This window comes from Mugil cephalus, chromosome 17, assembly GCF_022458985.1.
Source record: "Mugil cephalus isolate CIBA_MC_2020 chromosome 17, CIBA_Mcephalus_1.1, whole genome shotgun sequence".
Lineage (NCBI taxonomy): Eukaryota > Metazoa > Chordata > Actinopteri > Mugiliformes > Mugilidae > Mugil > Mugil cephalus.
Genome location: NC_061786.1, coordinates 8479966 through 8504067, shown reverse-complemented (window position 1 = coordinate 8504067; position 24102 = coordinate 8479966). Strand labels below are relative to the sequence as shown.

The 24102-nt window shown below is 42.1% G+C and overlaps 1 protein-coding gene across 3 annotated transcripts in view; it reads right to left on the bottom strand.

Moving 5' to 3' along the window:
* zdhhc14 (zinc finger DHHC-type palmitoyltransferase 14) overlaps window positions 1-23722 on the bottom strand; it is a 40467-nt gene extending 16745 nt beyond the window's left edge. For 2 of the 3 annotated variants that reach the window (XM_047610893.1, XM_047610894.1), the window contains exons 1-2: window positions 21641-23305; window positions 9010-9170 (exon numbers count right to left, since the gene is read on the bottom strand). In XM_047610893.1, the coding sequence (XP_047466849.1) occupies window positions 9010-9170; window positions 21641-21879 (400 nt within the window). In that variant the 5' untranslated portion in view covers window positions 21880-23305. Of the gene's footprint in view, window positions 1-9009; window positions 9171-21640 lie in introns of all 3 variants that reach the window. The other variant, XM_047610895.1, reaches the window with a different exon arrangement.
* Window positions 23723-24102: the final 380 nt, after the last annotated feature.

Here is a 24102-nt window from a genome sequence, read left to right as displayed (position 1 = left end):
TTCCTTATGAGAAATCAGGATCACGGTCTATGATCCAAAGAGGTCCCTCCCCTCAACCCATGGGACCCAAAGACCTCCACTAACAACATCCTGTTGCCAGACGCCACAGGACACCCACAGAAGGCCCATGTCCATTCACTGATGAGTCACCTACACAATATTAATAAAGTGGTCATAATCACCGATCAGTGTGTGACGCTGTTAATCTTCATTTTGAAATTACCATTTTAAAAAGCAGTCTAATTGTCACAGTTTGAGATTTTATTTTCAGATTGAGTAAGAGATGAACAATGGAAATTCTATGGTTCTTTGGTCATGAATATTTATGCACAGACAACTTAAACAATAGATCTACTCACAGCCCAGCCTTAACAGCCCCTAAATACCATATTCCATAAATCAACTGCATCGCGCTTCAAGTACACTTCAACCAGCCCATCAACATTCTCCACACTTGTTGTGAGACGGCTGCAGTGAAGAAGTGCGTGTGTAAAGTAGGTGTCAAAGTAGCTTTTCTGCTCAACAAACCCATTTGAACACTTAGCTGTCCTGCCAGGCAGAGCTTACATCAGTGCCTAGTGGGAGATCCCTCACAGAGATATGCCAGGCCTCTAAGAGCTCCGAGCTTAGAAAATAAGGCCAAAAAGACGTGATGTAACAAAACACACACACACACACGAGGCGTAACTACTCACAGCCTCATACACAACGTTAAATGAGGGTTCAATGTCAGCCAAACGGTGAGAGGTGATTTCTGGTGGGGGATAAAGGGAAACTAATCACTCTCCTGTTGTGCGTGCGCTGGCGAGAAACTCTAGTGGAAAACGATGCTGATAGGTAACATACAGTGATACTGACCTTAAACTGTCAGCCAGGATGTAAAACTACAACCGGTGAGAAGAACAAGCACACACTCTCTTCAATCAAGAAGCCTCAGAGGTAAAACCGGATCCCACATAAAGGTGAATAATAATAATATGATCTTACACCCCCTTTAAAAAAAAAACACGATTTCAGTCTCAACTCAGAATATTAAATAAAAAGACTGTGGCTCACATCTGTACAGCACACAGTTTCCAAAGCTGCTGTTTTAAAGTGTGGGTGTGGGTTTACAAGCCCTTTAAACAGAACGAAAGCACACATGGTCATGAAAAGCCACAGCGGAAAGTTGAAGGTGAGCTGTTTTATACGGTGTTGGATATTTGAATGAGTGAAGCCACATATAGAGGCATTCGAAGGGAATCGTTCCTACCTCAATCCATACGCCTGTTTAATTCTTCATCTGTATGTGACAGATAACAGTCTGGACATTATTTCTTTTCCCTCCTTTTATTCACTTATTTCAACTCACTTATTTCCATAATCTTGTAAATACTGTGTAAATAGTAGATTGTTTTTTCCCCCCTGTTATATTGGATGTATGGTGTGAGTGCCTGTGCATTGCTGCTGCAACTGTGAAATTTCCCTGTTTGGGATGAATAAAGCATGCATCCATGCATCCATCCATCCAAGCATGCATCCATGCATGGCGTTATGGAAAAAGGTAGTTTTTTGCTACTCAAAGTCGGATGAATTTTTTTTTTATTGTTTTTACAAAAACAATCCACGTTTCACTTCTGGCTGCGAAAAAACAACCGTATTTCTAGTTCCCTTAAGCAATAGATGTGTAACGCTTGACCGATAAGATATTACTAAATATTTTGCACAATGTGAAGCTTGCTGTGTGCCTTGCAAACATGCGATTCTTTTCCAAACAAGTTTGGAAAGCCTTCCACACCAATCTGCTTTTAATCTGATTTGCTGTCGAGCATTACATCAGATGTTGCGCACAAAACAGCAGCCGAGCAGCAGACACAGTTTTCTCGTCGTCTGATGTGCTGCTCTATGGTTGAGCACACCAACATTTAAAGATTTTTCAACCAGCTGACAGTGCAAAATATGGGACCCATCATAACTAGCAGTAACCACTGACTCTGCACCAAATAACATCTCAATCGCACACTATGAATAACAATTCTCTACAAGTCTATAAATTAGAATCAGATGTGCTTCCATGACAATAAAATGAGCAACATCTTGCACTGTACTGCGTCCAGAGTTAGGCCCTGAAAATCATCATCTTTAGGCTTTAGCGCCTTGTCTCTAGTTGAACTGAGAAAGGCCTTGGCAAATACCATAAAGCTTCAGTGCACTCGTCTGGGTAGAGTGATGTGACATCTGTCTGAGTGAAGGATGGCAGCAGGGAAGAAGGTGAACAATATGTTTGTAAAGAACAAGGAAGCACTGCTGCTGGGGTTTAACCCTGGACTGCTGACGGGAAGATGACGGGTTCACAGGGAGACCAGAAGGCAAAAAGTGGAATAAACAAGTACTAAAGCCATTATTAGGCGTATGTTAATGCCTTAATTGATCAGTGCAAACTATTAGTGTTGCTGGCTGCAGCCTGGCACTTTATGTAATGTGTGTTTGACAGAGAGGCAGCATAGTGGACGTAGAGAGAATTATCAGCATGTAGGGTCAATCGATGCCAGTATAATCGCTCCACAGCAAGTTTGTTTTTCATTGCCTGTTTCTTCTTTTCTCATGGCTTCTAAAGTGACAGTTCTATTCCTGTGCATGTTCCCTGAAGCTCTGTCATCCACTGACTAGGATTTCTTCAGCCCTATGTTCGTCATGTCACAGCACTGTAGGTCTGATGACAACAGTGGAGGGAGACTGAGAAGAAAAGGCTAGAAAAGACTGTTATTTTTGGATGTAAAGTGACTCTTCGGAACACGTCAGATCAAAATGACAACATTGTTCTAAGTATATTATGTAACGCAGCGGTGGATGTTAGGGGTTTTGAAAGCAGACGCCACGTGTAGAAAGCTCCCCTTCAGCGGGGAAAGACACTGTATCACACTGGTGAAACACGAGCAGCAGTCGATACTGACACTTCTAAACTGCCCGTGGGGAATTAAACACAACTGGCCAAATAAATGGACACTGGAAGATTAGGTTTCTTCTGCACAAGCTAAATTAATTCGATTTAGCCGCCTGCACTCCTCATCACCCGATTACTGCAACCAGGCCGTTTCTCTCTGTGTCGTGTTGAACACCGTGAAACTTTTCCTTCTTTACTGACACCATTTGTGAGGTGTGACAGAGAACAGACAGAGTTCCACGCACCAGCACCCCACAAATGTAAGAGTCGAGGTGTCAAGCGGCCTTGTATTAGAGCTCCTTGCCACTGGCTGCTCCCCTATTATTTATCATTTATTCAATAACAATGATGTCAAACGTGAGGTCTTAGGTCGGCCGGACAAACCAAGCGGGTAGATGAGGGAGAACTGAGTCATAGTAGTAGTATCGGCACGGATTATGATTTATGATTTGACTGTCGTTCAAAACATGGTAATAATTTATCCCCTCCTGAAAGAACAGCTCAATACAATACAATACAGTGTCAGGAAAAGGGGACTTAGGATGAGTTACAGAGGCGGCGCTCCTCAAATGTCCAGTCACATTTTAGGCACTAGTGTATTCTGGCTGATTTATTTCCCTTTTTTAATTTCAGGAGTTGGCGGTCAACAGTAGGTCAGAATCGATATAGCTCCGTGAACTTCACTATCTGCGATGATTAATTCAAAAAGGTGCCAGCTTTTTATGTTTATTGGCATTTAAAGGTGCAGCGGTCAGCGTTTAAGGGGCAGAAATGCCAAGATGGGAAACAATAGCCACCTCAGACATCTTGTGATGTTCAAGAAACAGCTCTGCTAAATCCAAAGAGCCCCGTCTCACTTGTTGTACAATCTCAAATTTGCTTCAGCTAAAGTTGAGTTCAACGGTACGAGCGGTACCTATAAGGTGTTAAAATCCAACGAGCGTGCTCGAGGCGTCTGATCACCGCAGGAACAGAAAGCTGCGTCTGATGTGATTAAACCGGCTCTCATCTCGGTGAATGGCGCATCCTGGATCCTCTCTGGTCTGGATGTGTATTTGAGTTTGGAGTTTGAATTAAGTTTCCGTTAAGGACGCTGGCAAAGACAGCCCTTACTTAATATTTCAAGAGAAATGTTTAACTGGGGACAAAAAAATAACACAAAGTAGTTTCAAAGAGAGGGCAATTCAGAGAGTGGAGTATTATTGTAAAATAAATGCAATTATGTGACAAAGCCCTTCCAGTAAGACCAATGGTCTATTAAATTTTTAAACAACAGCACACCTTGAATAAGAAATGTTTTGGATCACTGCACCTGAATACCAAGTTTTACATGCAGACATGTACACAGATGATTATCAGTTTTGGTTTATTATCAATCTTGGCTAGAATAATATAGAGCCATTCTCAGTGACTAAGAACGAAACCTGAAAGGTGTTGTGCAGATTTACATAAATATTTAGACCCAGCATTGAATGTGATATGTTATCTCTTTCATTTCTTTCCTAATTAAACTTAGCTTAGATATAAGAATAAACAAAGTTATAGTAAATAAGCTGCAGGCATTTTAATGGGATATAAGTCAGCTGCCACGTTCTCTGATGTGGGGGCGGAGCGAGTCAGTCTTGGATAATATGAAATGAAAAATCCAAAAGGTCCGATCAATAGCAATCAGAAAGATCCAAGAATTCAAAACAAATCCCATTTAACGTCCCGATATAGACATTTTACGGCTCCAATGCACCAAGTGTGTGACATTTACAAGTGGTATAATCACATCACCCAGTCAAGGATCTGTATCTACATCAGCAGCTGTGTGTCTCACAGTCCCGCTCCTCTAACTGGGGTAACAGCTTTGTACAGGCAGCACACTTCTCACATCTTTCAACTTTGTTCTGACATTTCACACCGTGGCAGCGTAGAATGAGTCAAGGTGCATCACCACTGATTGGGGAAGTCAACCACAAAGCACAAGTCAAAAACAAACACAAGGGTGGGTGGCAAAGCATGCTTCTTCAGTCAAAGGTTTCAAGCACAAGGTGCTTCAGCTACAGCAAAGCTATTCACAATTCCTGGTGAAACGAATCACACTTCTACAGCGCCACAGATTTCATCCCACGCACACTTACACATTGAAGTATTCTTGGATTTACTTGCACGCATGAGCTCCTATTCAGACATACCTACCCTGAGAACTTAGAGCTGCTTCAAAAAGTCCACAAACTTTCCCTTTTGGAAATTGTATTCGTTTGCAATTTAATTTCAAATGAACAATCTACATCCGCGATGACAAAGCAAACACGTGTTTTTAGAAAATGTATTGAAAATAAATGTGAATGCCTTTTGAAACTATCACACAGGCAGACATAAGCACAACAAAAAAATAAAGAAATAATATTTCACACCACTGCACTCATGCAAAGCATAAATGTCATTGCATCCCCTACTGTTGTGCATACCCTCCCTCCAGCAGTTCAAGCTTTGAGCCTTCTAAAATCTATTTCCCTGCAGGCCTTGAGTCTGGCTGGCAGCATTAGAAAAAAAAAAAAAAAACAGCCCGGCTGTCCTGACTTTCACCAGCTAGCTTGGGCCATATTAGGAGGAAAGCTAGGAAACAGGCAGATCTGACCATCTTTCTCTCTGATTAATGCTTCGGAGAGTCTTTTGGATTTGGCATGTGGTAGCTGAACTGATGCCAGCCTGTCTAGTCCTGACATATTGGGCAGGCAGGCAGACATGCATAAAAAATCAAACGGGGCACAACGAAAAGAAGTCAACTCTTGTCTCCATTTCAAGCAGAGATAAACAACAGCCTGTGCATCCTTTGCCGCAGACACTTTCATCCAATCCCTAATAAGTGTACATGTTTCTTCTGCTGCAGCACAGCTCACGAGTGGGGACGACGCCTGCGAGTCTGACGTCTAATGCGTTTCTCACATATTTACTGGCGCAAACATGACACGTTTGAAGATTTGATTTAGTTTTTTGCTATACTTGAGACCATCCACTCCAACCTAAAGTCTAAAGCTTAAGACCGACAGCAGAGGTAACTGCTCACGATAATGCCAGCAGAGATCGAGCGATCAGATTTCCCTTTTGAAATACAGGGAAGAAGACACCTTGATGTCTCATATCGTACAGACATTAGGTCTTCCTCTGTTGAGTCAACAGATCAATACGATTTGTGGTGAACTTGAGCCTGGTAGCACTTAGATCTGAAAACATCATCATGTATTTATGAGGCTGCTGGTGACTTGCAAAACCTCTTGGGATAAAAGTGGCTGGAGGATTCAGCGATGTTCTGTGCTCCATGCATTTGATTGATATAATATACATTACATACACACCCAACGAATGTAAAATATCATTTAACTGAAATCAACAAAAAAAAAAAAAAGCAAAAGGCCTTGGGAGGAAAGGAGACATTAAATTATGACCACGGTGACATGTGAAAATTTAGCCATGATCGCTAAGCCTGTCAGCTGCTTTGTTATTATGAGTGTCTGTACAGTTACATAAGGACAAAGTAATAAAATGGATGAGAGCTGCCTGTCTGGAGATTAAAAAAAAAGTTGCTAGGAATGAGTCATGTTGTAAGAGAGGAGGGAATGAAAGAAAAAAAAAACATGCATGTGCGAACACACTGAAACAATAACAAACAAATGTACTGAAGTTGTGCGTAGTAATCACAACTTTGAGACAAATGGTCAAAATGAAAATACAAGTGGCAACAACAGACGTGGGATGAGACAGTCGTAAGTGTTGTTCTCTGGAAGACACTGCAGGGCTGCTTGTTGTTTGGACTTGGGATGGGCTTGGATGATAGAGTCAAGCGCTAACAGATGTGCTACTAATGTCATGCATAACAAGCTGCCACGGCATTTCTACAACCAAACAGCGCAGCCCGAGTCTGAACAAAGCAACCGAAGGGAAGAGGAAAATCATCGAATGGAAAAAGTCATTTGAAGTGTGAGCAAAGGCATTATGCAACAAATAAAAGGGGGGAAAACAGAAAGAAACACCAAAGGAATGCATTTGTCTAACTTTTTACTAGCGGTGGGAAAAGGCAGCGACGTTTACCTCTATAGCTGTGAGGTATTTATGTGTTGTGTGTTGTGTGATCTTTGTGCAATTAGAAGGTAGGTTCTTTCAAATGGAAGATAATAGGACACATAATGGCACCAACACTAAAGCAGTTTATTATTATACTGCCAAGCATGAGAATGGACGTGGATGATTCAGGAATAAACAACACAGACTTTAGAGCACTGCAGTTTATAACTTTGCTACATTTAACACAAGTTTAACGCATTTAGTGGAACAACAGAGAAATGTAAAACTTGGGGAATGACTAAGGGATAGTCAGTCTAACCATTGTTTAATGTTAACCTCAGTCGAGTTCAGCAGCACTTGCGTAAAAACCGTCTGAATCCATGTGTTAGTGATAGGACTCCACTATAAAGTTGTCGCAAGTTTTTTTTCCCCCTGCAACTAAGCTGGTAAGAAAAATGTTTACAACAGATCGGATTGACAGAACAAATAAGCAACAGAACTATCTTCTGGGAAATGCTTAATTCATTCCATCATTCTACCATCTGTGCATTACAACGAGAGACTCCAGTCTTGAAACTGCCAACTGCTACACTTGGAAATGCACACCATGAAAGCTAATTTTGCAGGGTGGGGGACATGTGGTATTTAGGTCAATATCGTTCATATTTTAGCCTTTAATTTGTTTATCCTCTGATAAACTGTAAGGCAATATAACACGGTATTTGGCACCGTGTCGTTTCAAGCCGCGGCTCCAAGCTCTCTGTGCTGCACCTTCTCTTCAAAAGCTTTTAAATCTCCTAATGAGATTAATTAAGTCAGTCCAGAGTTTTTTTTTAATGAGACCCTAGTGGCCTGAAGCACGGAAAGGGAGCACGGCTGGGAAAAGGAAGCTGCGGAAGCAACTGTTTTCGTTTCTCCATGGTTGACACTGTTTTTACACATCAACATTTATGAAGAACTGCAGTGAAAGTGGAGTCACTGTGGAAGTGTGTTAAATCCCCAAACCACGAGACATGACTGATGAGACACAGCACTGAAACATAGAATGTGGATCATCATAGTATAGACAGATAACGAACCCCTGGAGAAAGTGGTTAGCAACAACTAGACTTTAGCCTGTTTTTATTCTGGAGAAGCTTCTTCTCACTTCTGTATATTAATATGCGCCCACACAAAGAGACATTCCTGAGATTTCAAATGTGTTCTCAAGGATGGGACAGGTGAGGGTTGAATGACATACACTGCCCGCACAAAGGCATAAAAATAGTACGATGGAGAGAAATGCCATCAGTGAAAAAGCCACAAACTGAATTAATCCACATCACAAACTAGTCATGTCTGGTTCTGACTCATGAAGCTATTGTTGGTGGTACGCTGCTGGTAATTCAGTTACCTCATAAGGGCTTCCTAATGCACCGTCAGTTTTACCTTTCACATCCTAAATTAGATTCAGAAGTTATCAAAAGGCAATTTATGACCGAGTGATAAATCACATTGGCAGCTCTTGGACACGCTGTAGTCAAATAAACAGATTAAAGGTTTAAGAGGTTGGTTTAAGCGGCACAAATGCATTAGGGCAGCCTAAATACAAACAGCCTTTAAAGTCAGTGGATTGATCCCAGTTCCTATGGGTATGCAGATGAAGACACTAGCCAGATTATTTGGCTACAAGGTTGACAAGACACAAGCCATAGCTTCACTGGAATCAGGCATACAGCATTTTATAGATGGAGTCAGCCGTGTGATGCATGGTTTACAGACAGCATGCCAAAAAACGTACCTCTTGATCATACAGAAAATAAAATGTACACTTGCACAACTAGAGAACATATCGAAGAGTACAAAGTGAACGAAATAAAGGTGGAGTGAAGAAAAAAATGCAAGAGAAAAGCAGAGGAGCTAAAGTTCAAAGCACTAGTTAGAACTGAAGAAGCCACTTGGATGAGTGATGAAATACATTCATCTTTGTTTCAGATGTAGACAGGTTTTCACGCTCATGTTTGATATTTTTAAGAACTGAATGCAGTGTTTCTTACCTATTTGCCTCTCCAGGTCAGCTGCCTCATCTGGGGTGGCCCTGGGCAGCACCCCAGGGTCACTGAAGCTGGTTCTCAGAAGTGTCCCCAGTACAAACAGAAACAGCACACCTCCTATAACTGGGATGACCGGAGTCAGCTGGAGCGCCAGGAACGGACAACTGGTAGAACAGGAAGAGGTGACGTGAAAAAAGATGAATAAGCAACAACCAAACAAAAATGGTTTTGTCCTTTCAAACAGCCCAAGTCTTTGGTTTTCAAAAAAAAAACACCTGTTTATTGCTTCAGGTGAAGGTGTCCTGGTTAACGATTATTATGTATTAAACATTAATATTGTCTGTTACACATTAATACACAACACAGAGCCTGGGCAAACACACCGGACGCCAGATGAAACAAGCCCTGAAGTTTAGGAAATGGTAATACCCATGATCTGCTGCTTAATGTTCAGTAAGTGGATATAACCACTTAACAGACAGACACACGCACAAGGGTCAGTCCCCTGCGTTGTAATCTGCTCTAATGAGACAATTTCATATAATCCCATTAAACGTCCAATGGTGCAGGTGGTTATTACAGTAATCACATTTATTCCAACAGGGGTGGAGCACAGGCCACTGCATCCTATTTCATTTGTTGGCCTGCGGTCTATTAGATTGGATTTGGGGTCGGCAAAGAGGAGCTGCTCTGGACAAAGCCTGCTAACGAACATGTGGTAACCATATGGTTTGAAGAATGCTGTTGAGGAATGCAAATAGGAGCTCAAAACAAAAAACAAAGAAGTAAAGGACCTGGTTATTTTTTCTCACCTTTTTAAATAAAATGTCAAATGCATGATTCTGTAAATATCACCATTTTTCCTTAAAACAAATAGGAACAATGTTCCTCATGTTACATAATATACATAAAACGTCAAACAAAGTATGCGCATCTTTTTTTTTCCTCCTTTCACTGATGGACATTATATCAGTATCACACCATCCTGCCAGCCCTCAGATGGTCACACCTTGGGAGGGCAGTTACATCCGCTGCCTTGTGCCAACACCAGTTAATCTGATGAACCCAGCCAAACTATATTTAGGCTTCCCCGGTTGGGCTCGACCAACGATAGTAGTTCGAGTGAATGCAGAGTTCAACCAGAACCATTTACTTGGATTAGCTGATCCGTGCGAGTACTTCTGAACACACTCTGCTTTTACTTTTCCTGCTGGAGGATGATCGCCCTTCACTCTAGAGAAGGTCGGCCAACATAACACCACAGCCAACGAGCCGCACTCAGGCACTGTCATATAACACCTGGCCTATCTATTCAGCATGTCTGTTAATTATAGCATGATGACATAAATATATATATATATATTCAGACAAATAGCAAGTACACTTATCTGTAAACAAAGTTTAAAGACTGAGCTGTGAGTTGAGCTGTGAGTCCCTGTGTGATTGGACAGTGGCCAGTCCTGCTGCTCCCTACATCTGGAGGGAGACTGAACTAAGCAAAAATCGCTGGGTTGTCTGGGACATCGGCAGGAGGCTGAAGGCAGGACAACACTGCATAGCAAAACATTTCTCCAGTGAAAAACTTGCCAGGAGTTTCCAGAGTCACTACACTACAATACCGACGATACAGGCTTTGATTTTACATCCATTACACTTTATACCGCCTGACTCTTCTCCAGTCTCCTGCTGCTGAATAGGACAGAGTGAGGAAACACCATCCCTAGATACAGTGACGGATGCTGTGGTAACAGTCATCTTATACAGGGGCAACGGCTGCAGCCCATCGTTGTGCTTATAATCTTCTAAATCTGAAAAAGCCTTCACTGCCAACATGATAAGCCGCATAAATCTACTGGGCTGCTTTTTGTTTCCACAATCATATCAAACTGCAAGACTCAAGTCATGAATCTCATTATCTTTGCATATCACTGTTGCCACAGCATTGTCTTGGTTATGTAAACAAGGTTTTGGGGGTGTTATCCACACATGTTCACCATCTCTTCATCTGATATACTGCGTTCTAAAGTGATGAATGAAACTGCATTTTGATTAGAGTCACTGTTCACTGCAGACAGACGTCTCCCTCTGTGTGGATTCTTGCACTTTTGACCCCAGTGTTAACGGCTTCTTTTGTTACAGTTTCTTAGACTTTTCGGTTTTAGCCACTTGAGCACATTTCTAGATGTGCTGCATGTATAATGAAGTGAGACAGTTAGCACTGAGATATACCTCATGAAGAACCATCTTTCTCCACTGACAAAGAAGGAAACAAATCACATTCTCTCTCTCTCTCAAAAATAAAAAAACAAGTTTGCAAGATAGGAATAAAGTAACAAGAGACCAGTGGTGAGAGGACTAATGCAGAAGAGAAAGGACTACTCCAGTCATGCAGGGAAGGAGCTCTGTCCTTTGTTTCTTGTCGAAGACTTCAGAAATGTCCCATCATCACATAGTGAGCATAGCTTACCCAGCTGTCAGTTAAAAATGCAAATATCAACTTTAGGACGCAGGATTTGAGAACATTTCAATTAAAGAACTCCATCTGCAATGGACTAAGTAAATACGCTCTTTTGTTGTTACAGCGACATTGAAGATTTTTAACAAAACAATGGGATGAGGATGGTATAGGTCACAAATTGATCTGAACCATTCATAACGAGGACAGCACACAGGAGGCTACATCCACAGACTGCCATTGTCTATATCTGGCCCAGGAAAGCAGACAGTTTCGAGTACCCGGCATCTTTTTATCTAACCATTCAATCTGGCCTCTATTCAGTGTGATTGGTCACACATCACATTAATGAATCCAATAATTAGAGGCGCTAATGGGAAACGACTACAGCTGTAAAAAGCTTGGCAGACCTTGGGTGAGAATGCCACGTCTGTAACAATTAACACAAAGCCGAGATCTGAATGGCTTTGAAGTAATCACTCGAACATCGAATCGTTGTTTAAAAAAGAAAAACTAAACTGCAGATCTGTGTGTACACTTGTCCTGCAGGAAACACTTGAAAATGGCAGATTTGCGCACTCTTCCAATGAAAACATTATTGTATTTCAAAACCTGTCAGCTGGCAAAGGGTGACAGAAAGGGCTGAGGAGACGGGGCGAACCGCTGCCTCTATCCTCTGGAGCTGTGTCTCAATGTGTCAGACATCAGGAACATAATGAAAAAGCAGCCATGTGTGATATAAAGTGACAAGTCGGTGGAATCGGACAGAGATTGAACACCGGAGCCATTAGAGGGCGGGTAGATGCAACATTAAGCCCACCTCCCCTATGGACACGGATCAATAACGACACGTGGACCTGCAGCAGGTAAGCAATGTCTTTCCTGGTATGGCATAAGTTCCCCCCGAAGAAAACGTCCCAAAAAAATCAATCTTTATCAATGACTGAACACAGGCGGTAAAGCCTGTGAGCGATTTCAACAACTCCCTCCTTCTTCTGTCTTTTTAGGCACCGCAAAGACGAGGTCTGAAGGAGAAGTTACATCTTCAATTCTCTGATAGAAAATCATATATTTAACTGGGACTTTAGGGGCTCTGTTGCCATGGAGACGGACAGTATCCAATGTCAGACATGGTAAATTTCGAACAGGAATGTGGTTACCCTGGAAACAGCCACATGAACGAGCCGAAGCCTCGAAGGAAGGAAAAAAGAAAAAAGAAACAGGCGTTTACTAAGATAGAGACGGCCTGATGACAGTCATTACAATCCTTTTGAACGTCTCAACAAACCATTTGGTTGATAAGGACGAAGAATTAACTACGGCTGGACACGATCCAGAAATAGGGTCAAGACTGACACAGGAGATCTGGGTTAATGACGAAAGGCACTGAGTTGCACTAAAGTCTGTTTTCAGTCCGTAGGTGCTAAAGGTCGTCAGATTAAATCATTTGGTGTGTGATATTTACAGATCCTAATCGTAAGTCTTTAGATCCAGTCATATGTTTGACATTTTTTTGACTGATGACATGACTCATGTCACATGGCACAGGAAGACATTCTGTAAATATATGTTCCTGAAACTCGCTTTGTTTCACAAAGTTGAGTCACCTCCAATGTCCTCTGTGGAGTCTGCAATCATTTTAAACTAGAAAACAGAAGTAGAAGATATCAAAATAAACTCGCTAGAAATGATTATCAAGACATTTTTTAACTGATATTACTGGAGAAACAACCTTACAAATATGGACCTGTTGATCAGCCAAAGCAATTCAACTACTGCTGCTTTTTACCAAAGTCAAATATACAAACATGGATTTCATAGCCAAGGTTAGAGACGATTACTCTTTGACAGGTCGTACTGATAACTACTCACAAAATGTTCCCTATTTGTACGGGTACACAATTGATTGATTGTAAAAATATTTGATGGCAATAAAAAACATTGACAGGTAATTCCCAGGGTAAACATTACCTATGAGATATTTTTGCAACCAGCATTCAGACAGCACTAAGCAGCATGGCATGTGTATTCCTCCTCATGCATCCCATGAGCAACATCTTTTTTTCATTCTATACTCTATGTAACGTCTTCATGTAAATAATAGACTTGAAGCAGAATTATTTTATATATATATATATATATATATATATATGCAAGATCTTACAGAATAAGTCTCTGCAGAAATTCCCCCGTGGGAACAGATCATTCAATCTTCTGCCTTGCTCTACTATAAAATAAATATACTCCAGACGTCGGCCTTTAGATTTCACATTGTTCGTTGTTAAGAGATATTTCCTTGAAGTCCTTTGATTTTTTTAGAGCATTAGACCACAGTCTAGAGCACTGGGGTCTGTGTCAGTCGAGTTTATTAAACGTCGACAATAAGCGGTGTGTGTCTGAATAATGCTTTGAATAACACTCCTCTACGCTGCAGCTGTGAAGGAGGAAGGAAGAACGCTAGATTTTCAGTTTTCATGGTCCTGAGTCTGTCTCTCTCACACGAACAAGGATTTAGGTTTTATGTTTTTTTGTTACATGCATTAAATGTATTTTCTATTGGAATTGCCTCCAAATTCTACAAAGCTAAACTTGATCCAAATCTACCACATAAAAAGACAAATGCTCCAATAAGACAACCCCCACCATCTAATGTCATTTAAATCAAAGCCTTTATAAAAACCCAAAGATCACAGTATGAAATGATAGCTTAGATTTAGATTCAAGCTGCGTACCTTTCAGCTTTCAGCTTCTTGGAAGAGAACAATGCATGTTAATTAGTGTCAATCAGGCCCCTTATGTTTAGGCCTCTTGTTTATTTAGATTTCTCACAGAGCAAGCACAGAAAGGAACAAAATCTGGCTAAAAGCATCAAATATCCAACAAAAAAATCCAAGAAAAGACGGAATACGCCGAATTTTTAAATGTATATACAAATATGCATCAACTGTATGATGCATGATTTCGTATAGGTTCATCAGAGAACAAAGAAGAGCATTGAAGTTTAACATAAAATCTGCCGCTCATCTAAATTATAGTTGTTTTTCAGCTACTGTCCTCGGAGTAATATTATGATGCATTCATCGCGTATTTGCACAGAATAGCAAAGGTAATCGTTCTACCTCAACGGGGTCTCCTGAGGTTTTCAGACTCACTTGTCTCTCAAAGGGTTCCCTAATCTCAACAATAATCTAATCCAGATTACCGTTATCACATTTCCCATTAAATCCTCTTATGATGCCAACCAGTTTTTCAAAACTCAGCCGGGAGTTAAGCTCGGTGGACTTTCATCTCAGCTTGATGTCGTCACGTGACACTCGCTTCCCTCAGTACTGTTCACTAGCTGTTCTTTCAGTGTCACCTGAGATAAACCACACTGCCATTTGCTTTGTTCTTCAGTCACGTAGCTTCGAAGGCAACCAATAACCTATGATCTGCAAACATCAGAAAAACACAGACAAGCTACCCTCCTCCATAAGCAGTATCTGCACCTGCAGTTTTCCTCACTGTTTGCCTGAGAAGAAGTACAGCTTAGCCAAAAACTACTCTCAAAAGTGATGCAGCACCGAATGCGTGTTTAAAATGTGCTTAATGTTGTGTTAAAAATGCATCTGAAGCACTTAGCTTCGTGGCCTTTCAGTCTAAAGTCTCATTACTCATGTAGACTACTTAGATGCAAGGCTTTGTCAGCTTTCCCTTTTATTACATTTTGGTGGCAGTCAAGGGCAGAACACGCGCCTCCTCTTAGCTGTAGGCTAAGTCATTCGTCAATGAAACAACTGAACATGACACGTTATTGTAAATAGTTATATTTTTGCCTCGACTGCTTCGTGAACTCACGATTTCTCGGCCGCATTTCAGACAGATGTCAATAGCGCTTGGCACAGCAATGACCATTCACACTTTTGAGAACACTCCAAATCCATCTGTAAGCATAACCTTTGAACATGTGTCATGTACTCAATTACCTCTGGCACGGGCGCTGGATACGCTAGCCCAGAAAAGCTCCATAACAAAGAGAGGACACAGGCTTCATCAAAGGCTTCAAGTTAGCCAGGGAGAGGAATCACACACACACAAAAAAGCCACTGTCTAAGACCTGTGTTTATCAAAACTACAGCGTGCTCTTTGTACTTATGTGTGAACCCATCTATTTCTGTTTTTCAGCTGAGTAAATCAGCAAGTTGAACACTAGACTAGGAGCTGTTGTGTGCCAAGTGGTTATTTGACAGCTTGGCTTGAGAGGAATTTCTTGCCTTGGGAAACCGTGTCCACAATGGGTGTGACTGTTTCACAATAGTTTGCCTTATGACACTCTGAAAGCTGACTTATTTTGGCCCAGCATTCGGCAAACATTTACTATTCTGTACTATTTGGAACCAATGTTGCGCAAGAAGGGAAGAGTTTCAATTATTTCACTGAGTTTTTAGTAACTGGACAGTGAAAATATGTTGTTGTGTTTAAAGGTTTGCTAAAAGGTTTTCACAGGAAGAGATACCTTCCTTATTCTTAACCACAGTCTATACAGTTTTCATAACTGGCTGCTTTACTAAAAATATTTTTCAGTTTGAACGCTTTATTGTGTTGCAATACACACCAGCCAGGAATAAGATTATGATCACTGACAAGAGAAATAAATAACACTGATCATGCTGTGACAACTCAATGTTCTGCTGCGAAACGCTCGCACCTGTCACTCATGTGGATGTTACCACCCACCTAGACCAGACCAGACACCTCCATCCCCATAGCAATGACACTCCTTAGTGGCAGCAGCCATCCCCAGCAGGATGCAGCCTGACACACACACACACACACACACACAAAAACACTGTCGAAACAACTCAAAGAAAACATGAAGAACCGGGCAGGGTGTCGACCTGGCATCGAAATTCACTAGATCTCAAACTGATCAAGTATCTGTGGGACGCACTGGAACAAACCTTTAAACCCTCAAAGCATCTGAGCTGCTGACGATTACCTGTTGGTGGATATAAACAATCGTCCTTCATTTACAGCAAAGTCTTTAAAAAAAACACATATTTAAAAATGTTCATAAAAGGGCCATAATGTGCTGATCAAACCAGTACATATGCAGGTAGCCGCTCACTGTGTTGTCCAAAAACGTGACTCATACAGGTTCAAACTAGGACATTGGTAAAACGGGTGTGAAAAGAAAATAACTGTGCTACACCTTAAAAGAGGCTGCACTGGGAAAACAACTAGTAATCATCAAAATCCTATTGTTGTATAAATAACTTGACGCAAAGAGTTAACATTGTCCTGAACTGTTTCTCCTTTCCTCCTCGGGCTGTCAGACAGCATCCAATCCCAAATAGTGTAATGCTGGAAACCATAGCACCATAAAAAAGCACCATAAATAAAACAGTTACAGGCTTTACTTAAGGATATAAAATAGATGGGACTAAGCATGCAGGAGAATTAAAGGCTAAACCTTTCCAGAATATTCAAAACGAGAAGTTGTCTAAACGTGACTATCCAGAGTAGATGTGCTGCCTCGTTCTCCTGCCCACTGACTGAGCCTAATCTAAGCATTCACTAACTGTAAGCTCTGTGCGCAATGTCCTCACCTCACGTTAAAAACAGTTGCAGTGCAGAAGCATAAGACTGCAAGAAAGAAATGTTTAAAGAGTAATGATTTTTAATGAGCCGTCTAGGTGAAGTCAAACATCCAAAAAGTGATCAAGGCAGCAACTGCTCTAACCAGTTCCTGCCCTTGGAAATGGAATGAATCCAACATCAATGTGGGTAGAACAAGAACGCACAAATGATCCTACGCCGACTTTAAGCTTTAGGTTAACAGATTCCTCAGAGATCTCAATTAATTAAATGATCCCTAGTGAAGCTAGTAGGTTACAGCGGCTGGTGTGTTTCCCTAATGATAAGGTACTTAAGTTTCACTTTCCTATATCCAAGTATGAAATGCTGTTGTACTGGCTACATTCAAATGACCAATAAAGTTTTTTTTTTAACCTGAAGGAATAATGTTATGCTTTTATGTGAGACTATGACTGACGATGGCTTTCTTTAAATTCATATCTGTCTGTAAAATAAATCCAAAAAGTCATAAATGTAACTGCCAAAGATATTCGGTTTACGGCAATACATGAACAAATCAACGTCGTTACATTAAAGGAACTAGACAGTCTTACAAAAAATCATTAAAATAGTATATCTCTCTTCACCCTGTGTTGAGGACTGGATGAAGAATTCATGGTGGTTTTCTTCTTCTGCTGAATTAACTGTGAAAAAGTTTGAAGTAGCCCTCACAATTTGACTGAGTTTATGTCAGGTTTGTGCAAATCTATTGCGATGAAGGTAGTTGCATTTTGTTTTCTAATTAAGCTATGATTATGAATACTAGTGGAACACTGGTGTGAGTGGCTATAAGTCAAAATGTAACATAAACCAGTAACTACTGGGTTTACAGCTTCCTCCCTTCCTTCCTTCCTTCCTTCCTTCCTTACTGACACAGACAAGTGTCTGTGGACATGACATTGAACCCTAAATTGCTAACAATGTTCAGACAAGCTGCCATCGATGTATGAGCATGTGTGCGAATGTCATCCTCAGTGACTCATTTCAAGAACTCTGCATAAAAGAAGTATATAAATGCAGACATTTTATTTAATCTCTGTAGAGGTTATCTAGTAATCCACAGCAACACATATAAAACCACTGCTCGTTATCGCAGCCCAGACCAGGATGTAATGACCTGGACGTAATGAGCAGTGAATCACATCTTGTGGTTCCGTCCGACTCAAACGTTAAAAAGCCAGCGTGACACGTCTCTCTCTCTCGGCCCAAAACTGAGCTTCAGAGTAACCCCTTCAAACATCTGTCCGAGTGAACTTTTATGAGGCATAAGGGAGAGAAGGCAACATGTGCAACAACAGTCCACATGGGCGTCTGGGGGGAGCCAGCAACAGAATAATAAACAGACCAAAGTCTGCAGGTCACTAACAGGGTTTATTGTGCATGGCTGAGCACCCCTCGGACAGACGCAAAGCAAATAATCAAAAAGAAATGCGGAGATGTAGCAAGATCTCTGGTAAAATGTTCTGTTCATGTCTCTGGGCCTAAACAGTCACCATCTGTTGACTCTGTCCCAGTGAATAACGTCTTTAAACAAACACACACATATATATACACATATATATATTTATATATACACGAGAGGGGGAGAGAGACCGGGTATCATCATAGCACAGCCCAATTTAAAATATCACAACGGGACACGACGGCTAATCAAAAGACAGACTGGGGAGCTGTTCCCCACTATGCTGACAACTGGAGAGTGAGGTTAGGAAACACAACTAATCGAAACGCATTACAGTTAATGACAACAGAAGCCAATGTGCAGGTCTGCTGACTATCGCCCTGTCCGATAAATGTCTCCTTTCAGCTGACGGAAGAAGAGCGGGGGCAGACAGAGAGAGAGCGAGGGGGGAAAGTCAGGAGGACTCGGCCGGCCTTGGGGCACGGACAGTTGAACAGGGCGGACAGTGCTTCGCTGAAAAGTGGCTTTGTGGCTGCATGGTGTTCCTGAAAAATGCTCCCTGTAGTCACAACAAACAAAGGACAGTACAGTGAACCCAGCTTCGCCAATTAGTCACTGTGTAGGAAACGGAGCTGTCCATAAGGGAGGGCGGACGTATCATCAGGAAGCATCTGGCATCCTACACGTGGGCGCGGAGGAACGTCCAGGTTCAAACGGGCTCTCCAGCGTGTCATTTTGGGAGGAGGCGTTTCACAGCGAAGGGAGTTGGGTGTTTTAGCCTGAAATGCCCTCACCCCACCAGTCTGCCCTTTGGTCATGGGTTATGTCTGTATCTTTGCTGAGGTGACAATGTAGTGAAAGATGAAGTGGTCCAGAGGTCACTGCTGATAGACATGTAGCGCTGAATCTGTACTGCTCTAACCAGATCACACAAAAAAGCAGAAGGCACTGGTTTGGAACGAGATATATAGTAAATACACTAAGATGTTTTTTTTTAATGAAATTGGCGGCCACATATCCTCAAAGCCTAATATTAAGTTGTTTTTGTTTGTAATGAGACCAGTGGTGATACCTCTGACACCTAAAGGGTCAAATTCAGTCCTCCTCTACCATTAATTGTACATTCAAAAAGTCTATAAATGATCTTTCTCTAATTATACTTCATGCTCACAAGATTGCAGTTGGTTGCGCTGCTGCGCTTGAGCTGCCTAACTCTGAGAATTTGACCACAATGTTTACATAGATGCACAGTTCAACACAACACAGTCACTTTTTCTTCCATTAGACCGTACAGGGACAATAAAGTGGCCAGTAAGTGTGTCTCATTAAGCATGGACTAGCTTTACAGCGCAGATAATGAGGAGCACGGATCAACAGATGGTCATATTTTGCCAAATGAGCATTCCCTGGCCGCAAAGCACTTTACCCTGATAAAGACTCTCCAATTGAACAGTGTGTATCATGTCAGAGCAGCATTCTTATCTAGCGCATGTAGATTGGGCTTCTAAAAAGATAGATGACTAGTGATTACTCTGGACTAATGAGTAGAGAGACAATGGGCTGGCAGCAGGCAGGTCAGTGTTGGTGTCTACGTGCTCCATCCTGCATTTCATTCACAGCGGGACAGTTCAGGACATCTGGGACGAGGTAAAGCCGAAGATGGGTTAGTTGAGGCCTTGTGGTGAAGAACATGCTTTATGTTAATTACATGTTGTTCTAACAGTGGGAGAAAGACAGAGAGCTCCTTTGAGGATGGTGGAGCTGTGATTAACGGAGTGCAAGTGGCACACGTGGGCAGACAAGCACTGTACATACTGGTCTTATCTATGAGCGGTTATGTCAAGAGAGAACAATGCTCAATTGACCCGTGGCCGACTCACGTTTGTCAAGCTGATCATACGTAAGAGTGGAACGTGCCTCTACTAAGTTACCACGCTGGCAGTATAAAAGCACTAAATGTCAACACACAGCTGTAGATTAAGCAGAGCAGTAACTACGCAGCAGGTTAAGAGTCAATACGTTGCTCAAGAAGAAATCTTCAGTTTAATGAATGTTTGCAACACAAAAACATTCCAGCTCGGAGGCCTGTGGTCCACGGACCGGCACCGCGATGCAAAGCATTTTCTACTTTAATAGCACATTAAATAATATACATTATAGACTATATGGGCATATGTGTGTTACACTGATGATGGAGGACGTGGCCTGTCTGTGCTGCCCCATAACACAACAGACACATGCCAGTGGGATCATCACTGTCCTCACCTGCTAACCTGTTGGGCCTGTTGCAACTACCTGGCCAGCTTTGCTGTTTTTAAGTTTTATAATTACTTTTCGGTCTAAGGTGACTCATGAAATACAAAGAAATAGGTCCGGGGTGACTACCCAAGTTTGTAAATGAATAAAGTTGAATGGTCTGTTAAATGTCTGCAACATTATATGTATAGACAAAAGTCAAACGTTGGAAGCATGCAGTACATTTGTACAGTACAGGCCTCCCTGTTTTAGTGATATTGACAATTTGCAAAGTTTTTACATATTTCACTGACGAAAATGTGCACAGTGTGTTTGACATCCAGACACAACTTGAATCTACAGCAGCCATCTCAGTCATTGTATAGCTGGAGCTAGAGTAGGACGGTGATATTACACTTCGTTTGATCGTTATTAGTATACCCGATGAACTGCAATAATAGTGTCAAGCAGGTCAGCAAAAAGAAAAAAAATGCTGGGGACGGGACCTCTGCTCTAGTGGGACGATCCTCTAATTGCATGACCAGCATGGCGCGCTGAACACTGCCTGCCTCTTTTTAGGTGGAATGCATCATGCCAGGACATGTGTAAGCCATAAACAAATTAACACACAGGAAACCCACACCTTTTCATGGTAATCACATTGTAGATCCCTAAACCAAGCCACCTGCACTAAATAGATACATCTTCCTCCTGTAAATACAGGGATGCCTCCGTCTAAATCTCCAACCTGGTTGCACTGGACATCTCACCCACCCAGCGTGATGCTGGTGACATAACTGACCGGTGTCCAAACTCTTCCCCTGAAATCTGAGCTTATGAAATGAAATCCCTAATCCACAGTTTGAACAAGTAAACAGCATCTAGCAGCACAAAAGGAGACTGAACACACTTGGATTAATACTTACTCAAAGGTGAAGAAAAGTCCACAGGTGAGTAGGATGAGGACAAGGGTGAGGTAGAAAACCCCCGTCTGTTTGGCCATCATAATCCTCCCATCACAGTAAAACTTATTCCGACCCGGGAAGGCCTCCCACTTCCTCTTCGAGCTCCTTTTCTTGTAAGGGGTCTCCATTGGTGTGGAGCTCCGAGTGCTTATTTGACTGTACTCGCACTCTCTCATGGACTCTGACACCCCGAGATGCATCAATATCGCAATAAAATTGCCCCAGAGCTGAATGAATAAATAAATCCCGGGGGGTCGATGAGCCCTCTGCGAAGAAAATAAGTTTAAGTTTTAGCAGGCGGCGGACTGAGCTCAAAACTTTTCAGAAAAAAGAAAAAAAAATCCTGGGGTGAGCGTAGGTGGGAAAAAAAAAGTTAAGTGAACGGTGCAATACACACTTCCTGTTATTAATAGTACCCGTGCTATCGCTCACAATGCATTTATTTAGTTTTCTAAAGTGTTGTGTAGCGCATTGTCTTGGCGAAAACTGCAAATATCTGCATGTTAACGTTGGCTAAGTTAGCACATAACTTCAGAGGCAGCTCTCGCATACCTTAGCACAACCTAAGTAGCGCCTTTGTTAGCATACAACCTGGCTAGCGACAAAAAAAAAAAAAAAAAAAAAAAAAAGCGACGTAGCAGCTGAATGTAAAGTGTCGCCGAAGCTAACGCGGCTAGCAAGGCGATGAGATAACTGGTAAGTTGATGTTAGCACCGTGGCCAATTTGTGCAATTAAAAGGCTCGCTGCCTGCGTCCACTCGCTTCACCCACGCAACTACGAGCGAGCACCGAGGTATTTTTACTTTCCAGTTTCCCACTGAAGGAAGGCTAGGAGGAAGCGTGCTCCCCCGGCTGTCAAGCACGTAACGTTACGGGCGTCGAGGCTTTCCCTCCCGGCTGTGCGTGCGTCTGCTCCGGCCGCTGCAGCGCTGCCTCGCCGAGGCAGAGCAACGCTGGTCGTCGTGTTGGGGTGTCGCCACGCAGCTACTGCTCCTTCCCTTATCCAGGTTTGTTGCGAGGCGAGGGCAAAGCGAAGAACACCATCTTATAAGTTGAATGGTAACACAAAGGAGCTTGGTATTGCTTCGCCGCCGAAAAAGAACTTGGGTTGAGGTAAAATTAATTAAAAAAATAATAATAATAAAAATAAGAAAAAAAAAAACGGGGAGGGAAATCCAGAGAAAGATCGCGCGGCGGGGAGCTCTCAGACGAGCCCCAGCATCCTGAGCGGCCGTCGTTCAGAAACAGTCTTCGAGGACGACGCGAACCAAGGAGGACCTCATAGCCATATGGCACGATGGCAAAAATCGGCCAGTAGTCATCAGAAATCGTCACCGTTCAGCCTCGCATTAGGAAAAGTTGCAGGTTTCCCCAGTGAGCGTGCGGGCAGGCCACTCGACAACCCTGCGCTCGTGTCCTTATCCACAAACAGCTCTGCCTGCCACCCTCGCAAACAACAAACATCAACATGGGAGCAAAGCAGAGCCTCAGCCTGCTCCTCCCCCTCCAACCGAGGCTGAAGTCACTACTGCCTGGTGATGATGAGCTGTAGAAGGGGTTCCCAAAACGAGGTCCGGGTACGTCCAGGCGTCCGTTGGGGCGAAGGAGGGGAATCCCTACAAGCAGGGGCGTGTCCGAGGAGGGGCTTGTGGGGGTGGGTGTGGCCTAGCCTGGACCCGTGTCATGCCCTGCCGTGAGTGCAACCTGTCTAAATATTGGTGCAGCAATTTTTGTTTGTTTTTCCTCGTTATTGCAATTATTTTTTTTATCTTCTTTAACTTTATAGTGTTGTAAATCTTCTACTTTATTGCCGTTTACTGTCAACTGTCGTTTGTATCCTTATTATCAAAGTAATGACCTTGTTGTGTATATTATTTATAGTTTTATTATTACTTTATTTCTTTATCCTATTAAACTTTTAATTACGCGCTAATGTGCACCATCCGGAGTTGCTGCAATCTAATTTTACTGCTGCCGTATCTGTACATTATGCACAAATGACGAATAAATGCTAAACTGCTGCTTCATAAGCCAAAATAAGCCGAAATGAGAATAAATTGTACCTTACCAGGCTAATAATGCCTTCTCAAAATGGAATCCAATGAAAAGGCCAAAACATCTTTCATCTTGACACTGGCTGTGTTTACATGTTCCTTAATTTTCTTAATTTTCAACTGAATTTAAAGGGGTTGGTTAAACCATATGATAATCTGTTTTGTAGAAAAGTGTTGGCACCTAATAACCATGTAAACACTTGGGTTTCCCCACATTAAACAAACATCAGGTGACATGACAAGTTTCCTGGAAGAACAGAAACATGACGGGAGCAGCAATCAGCGGAGGCAGAGCTGTGGAAAACAAGTCTGTCTCGGTCGTCTTTTTCCACTGAATGAATTGAGTGTTGTTAGTAAAGATGGGAAACT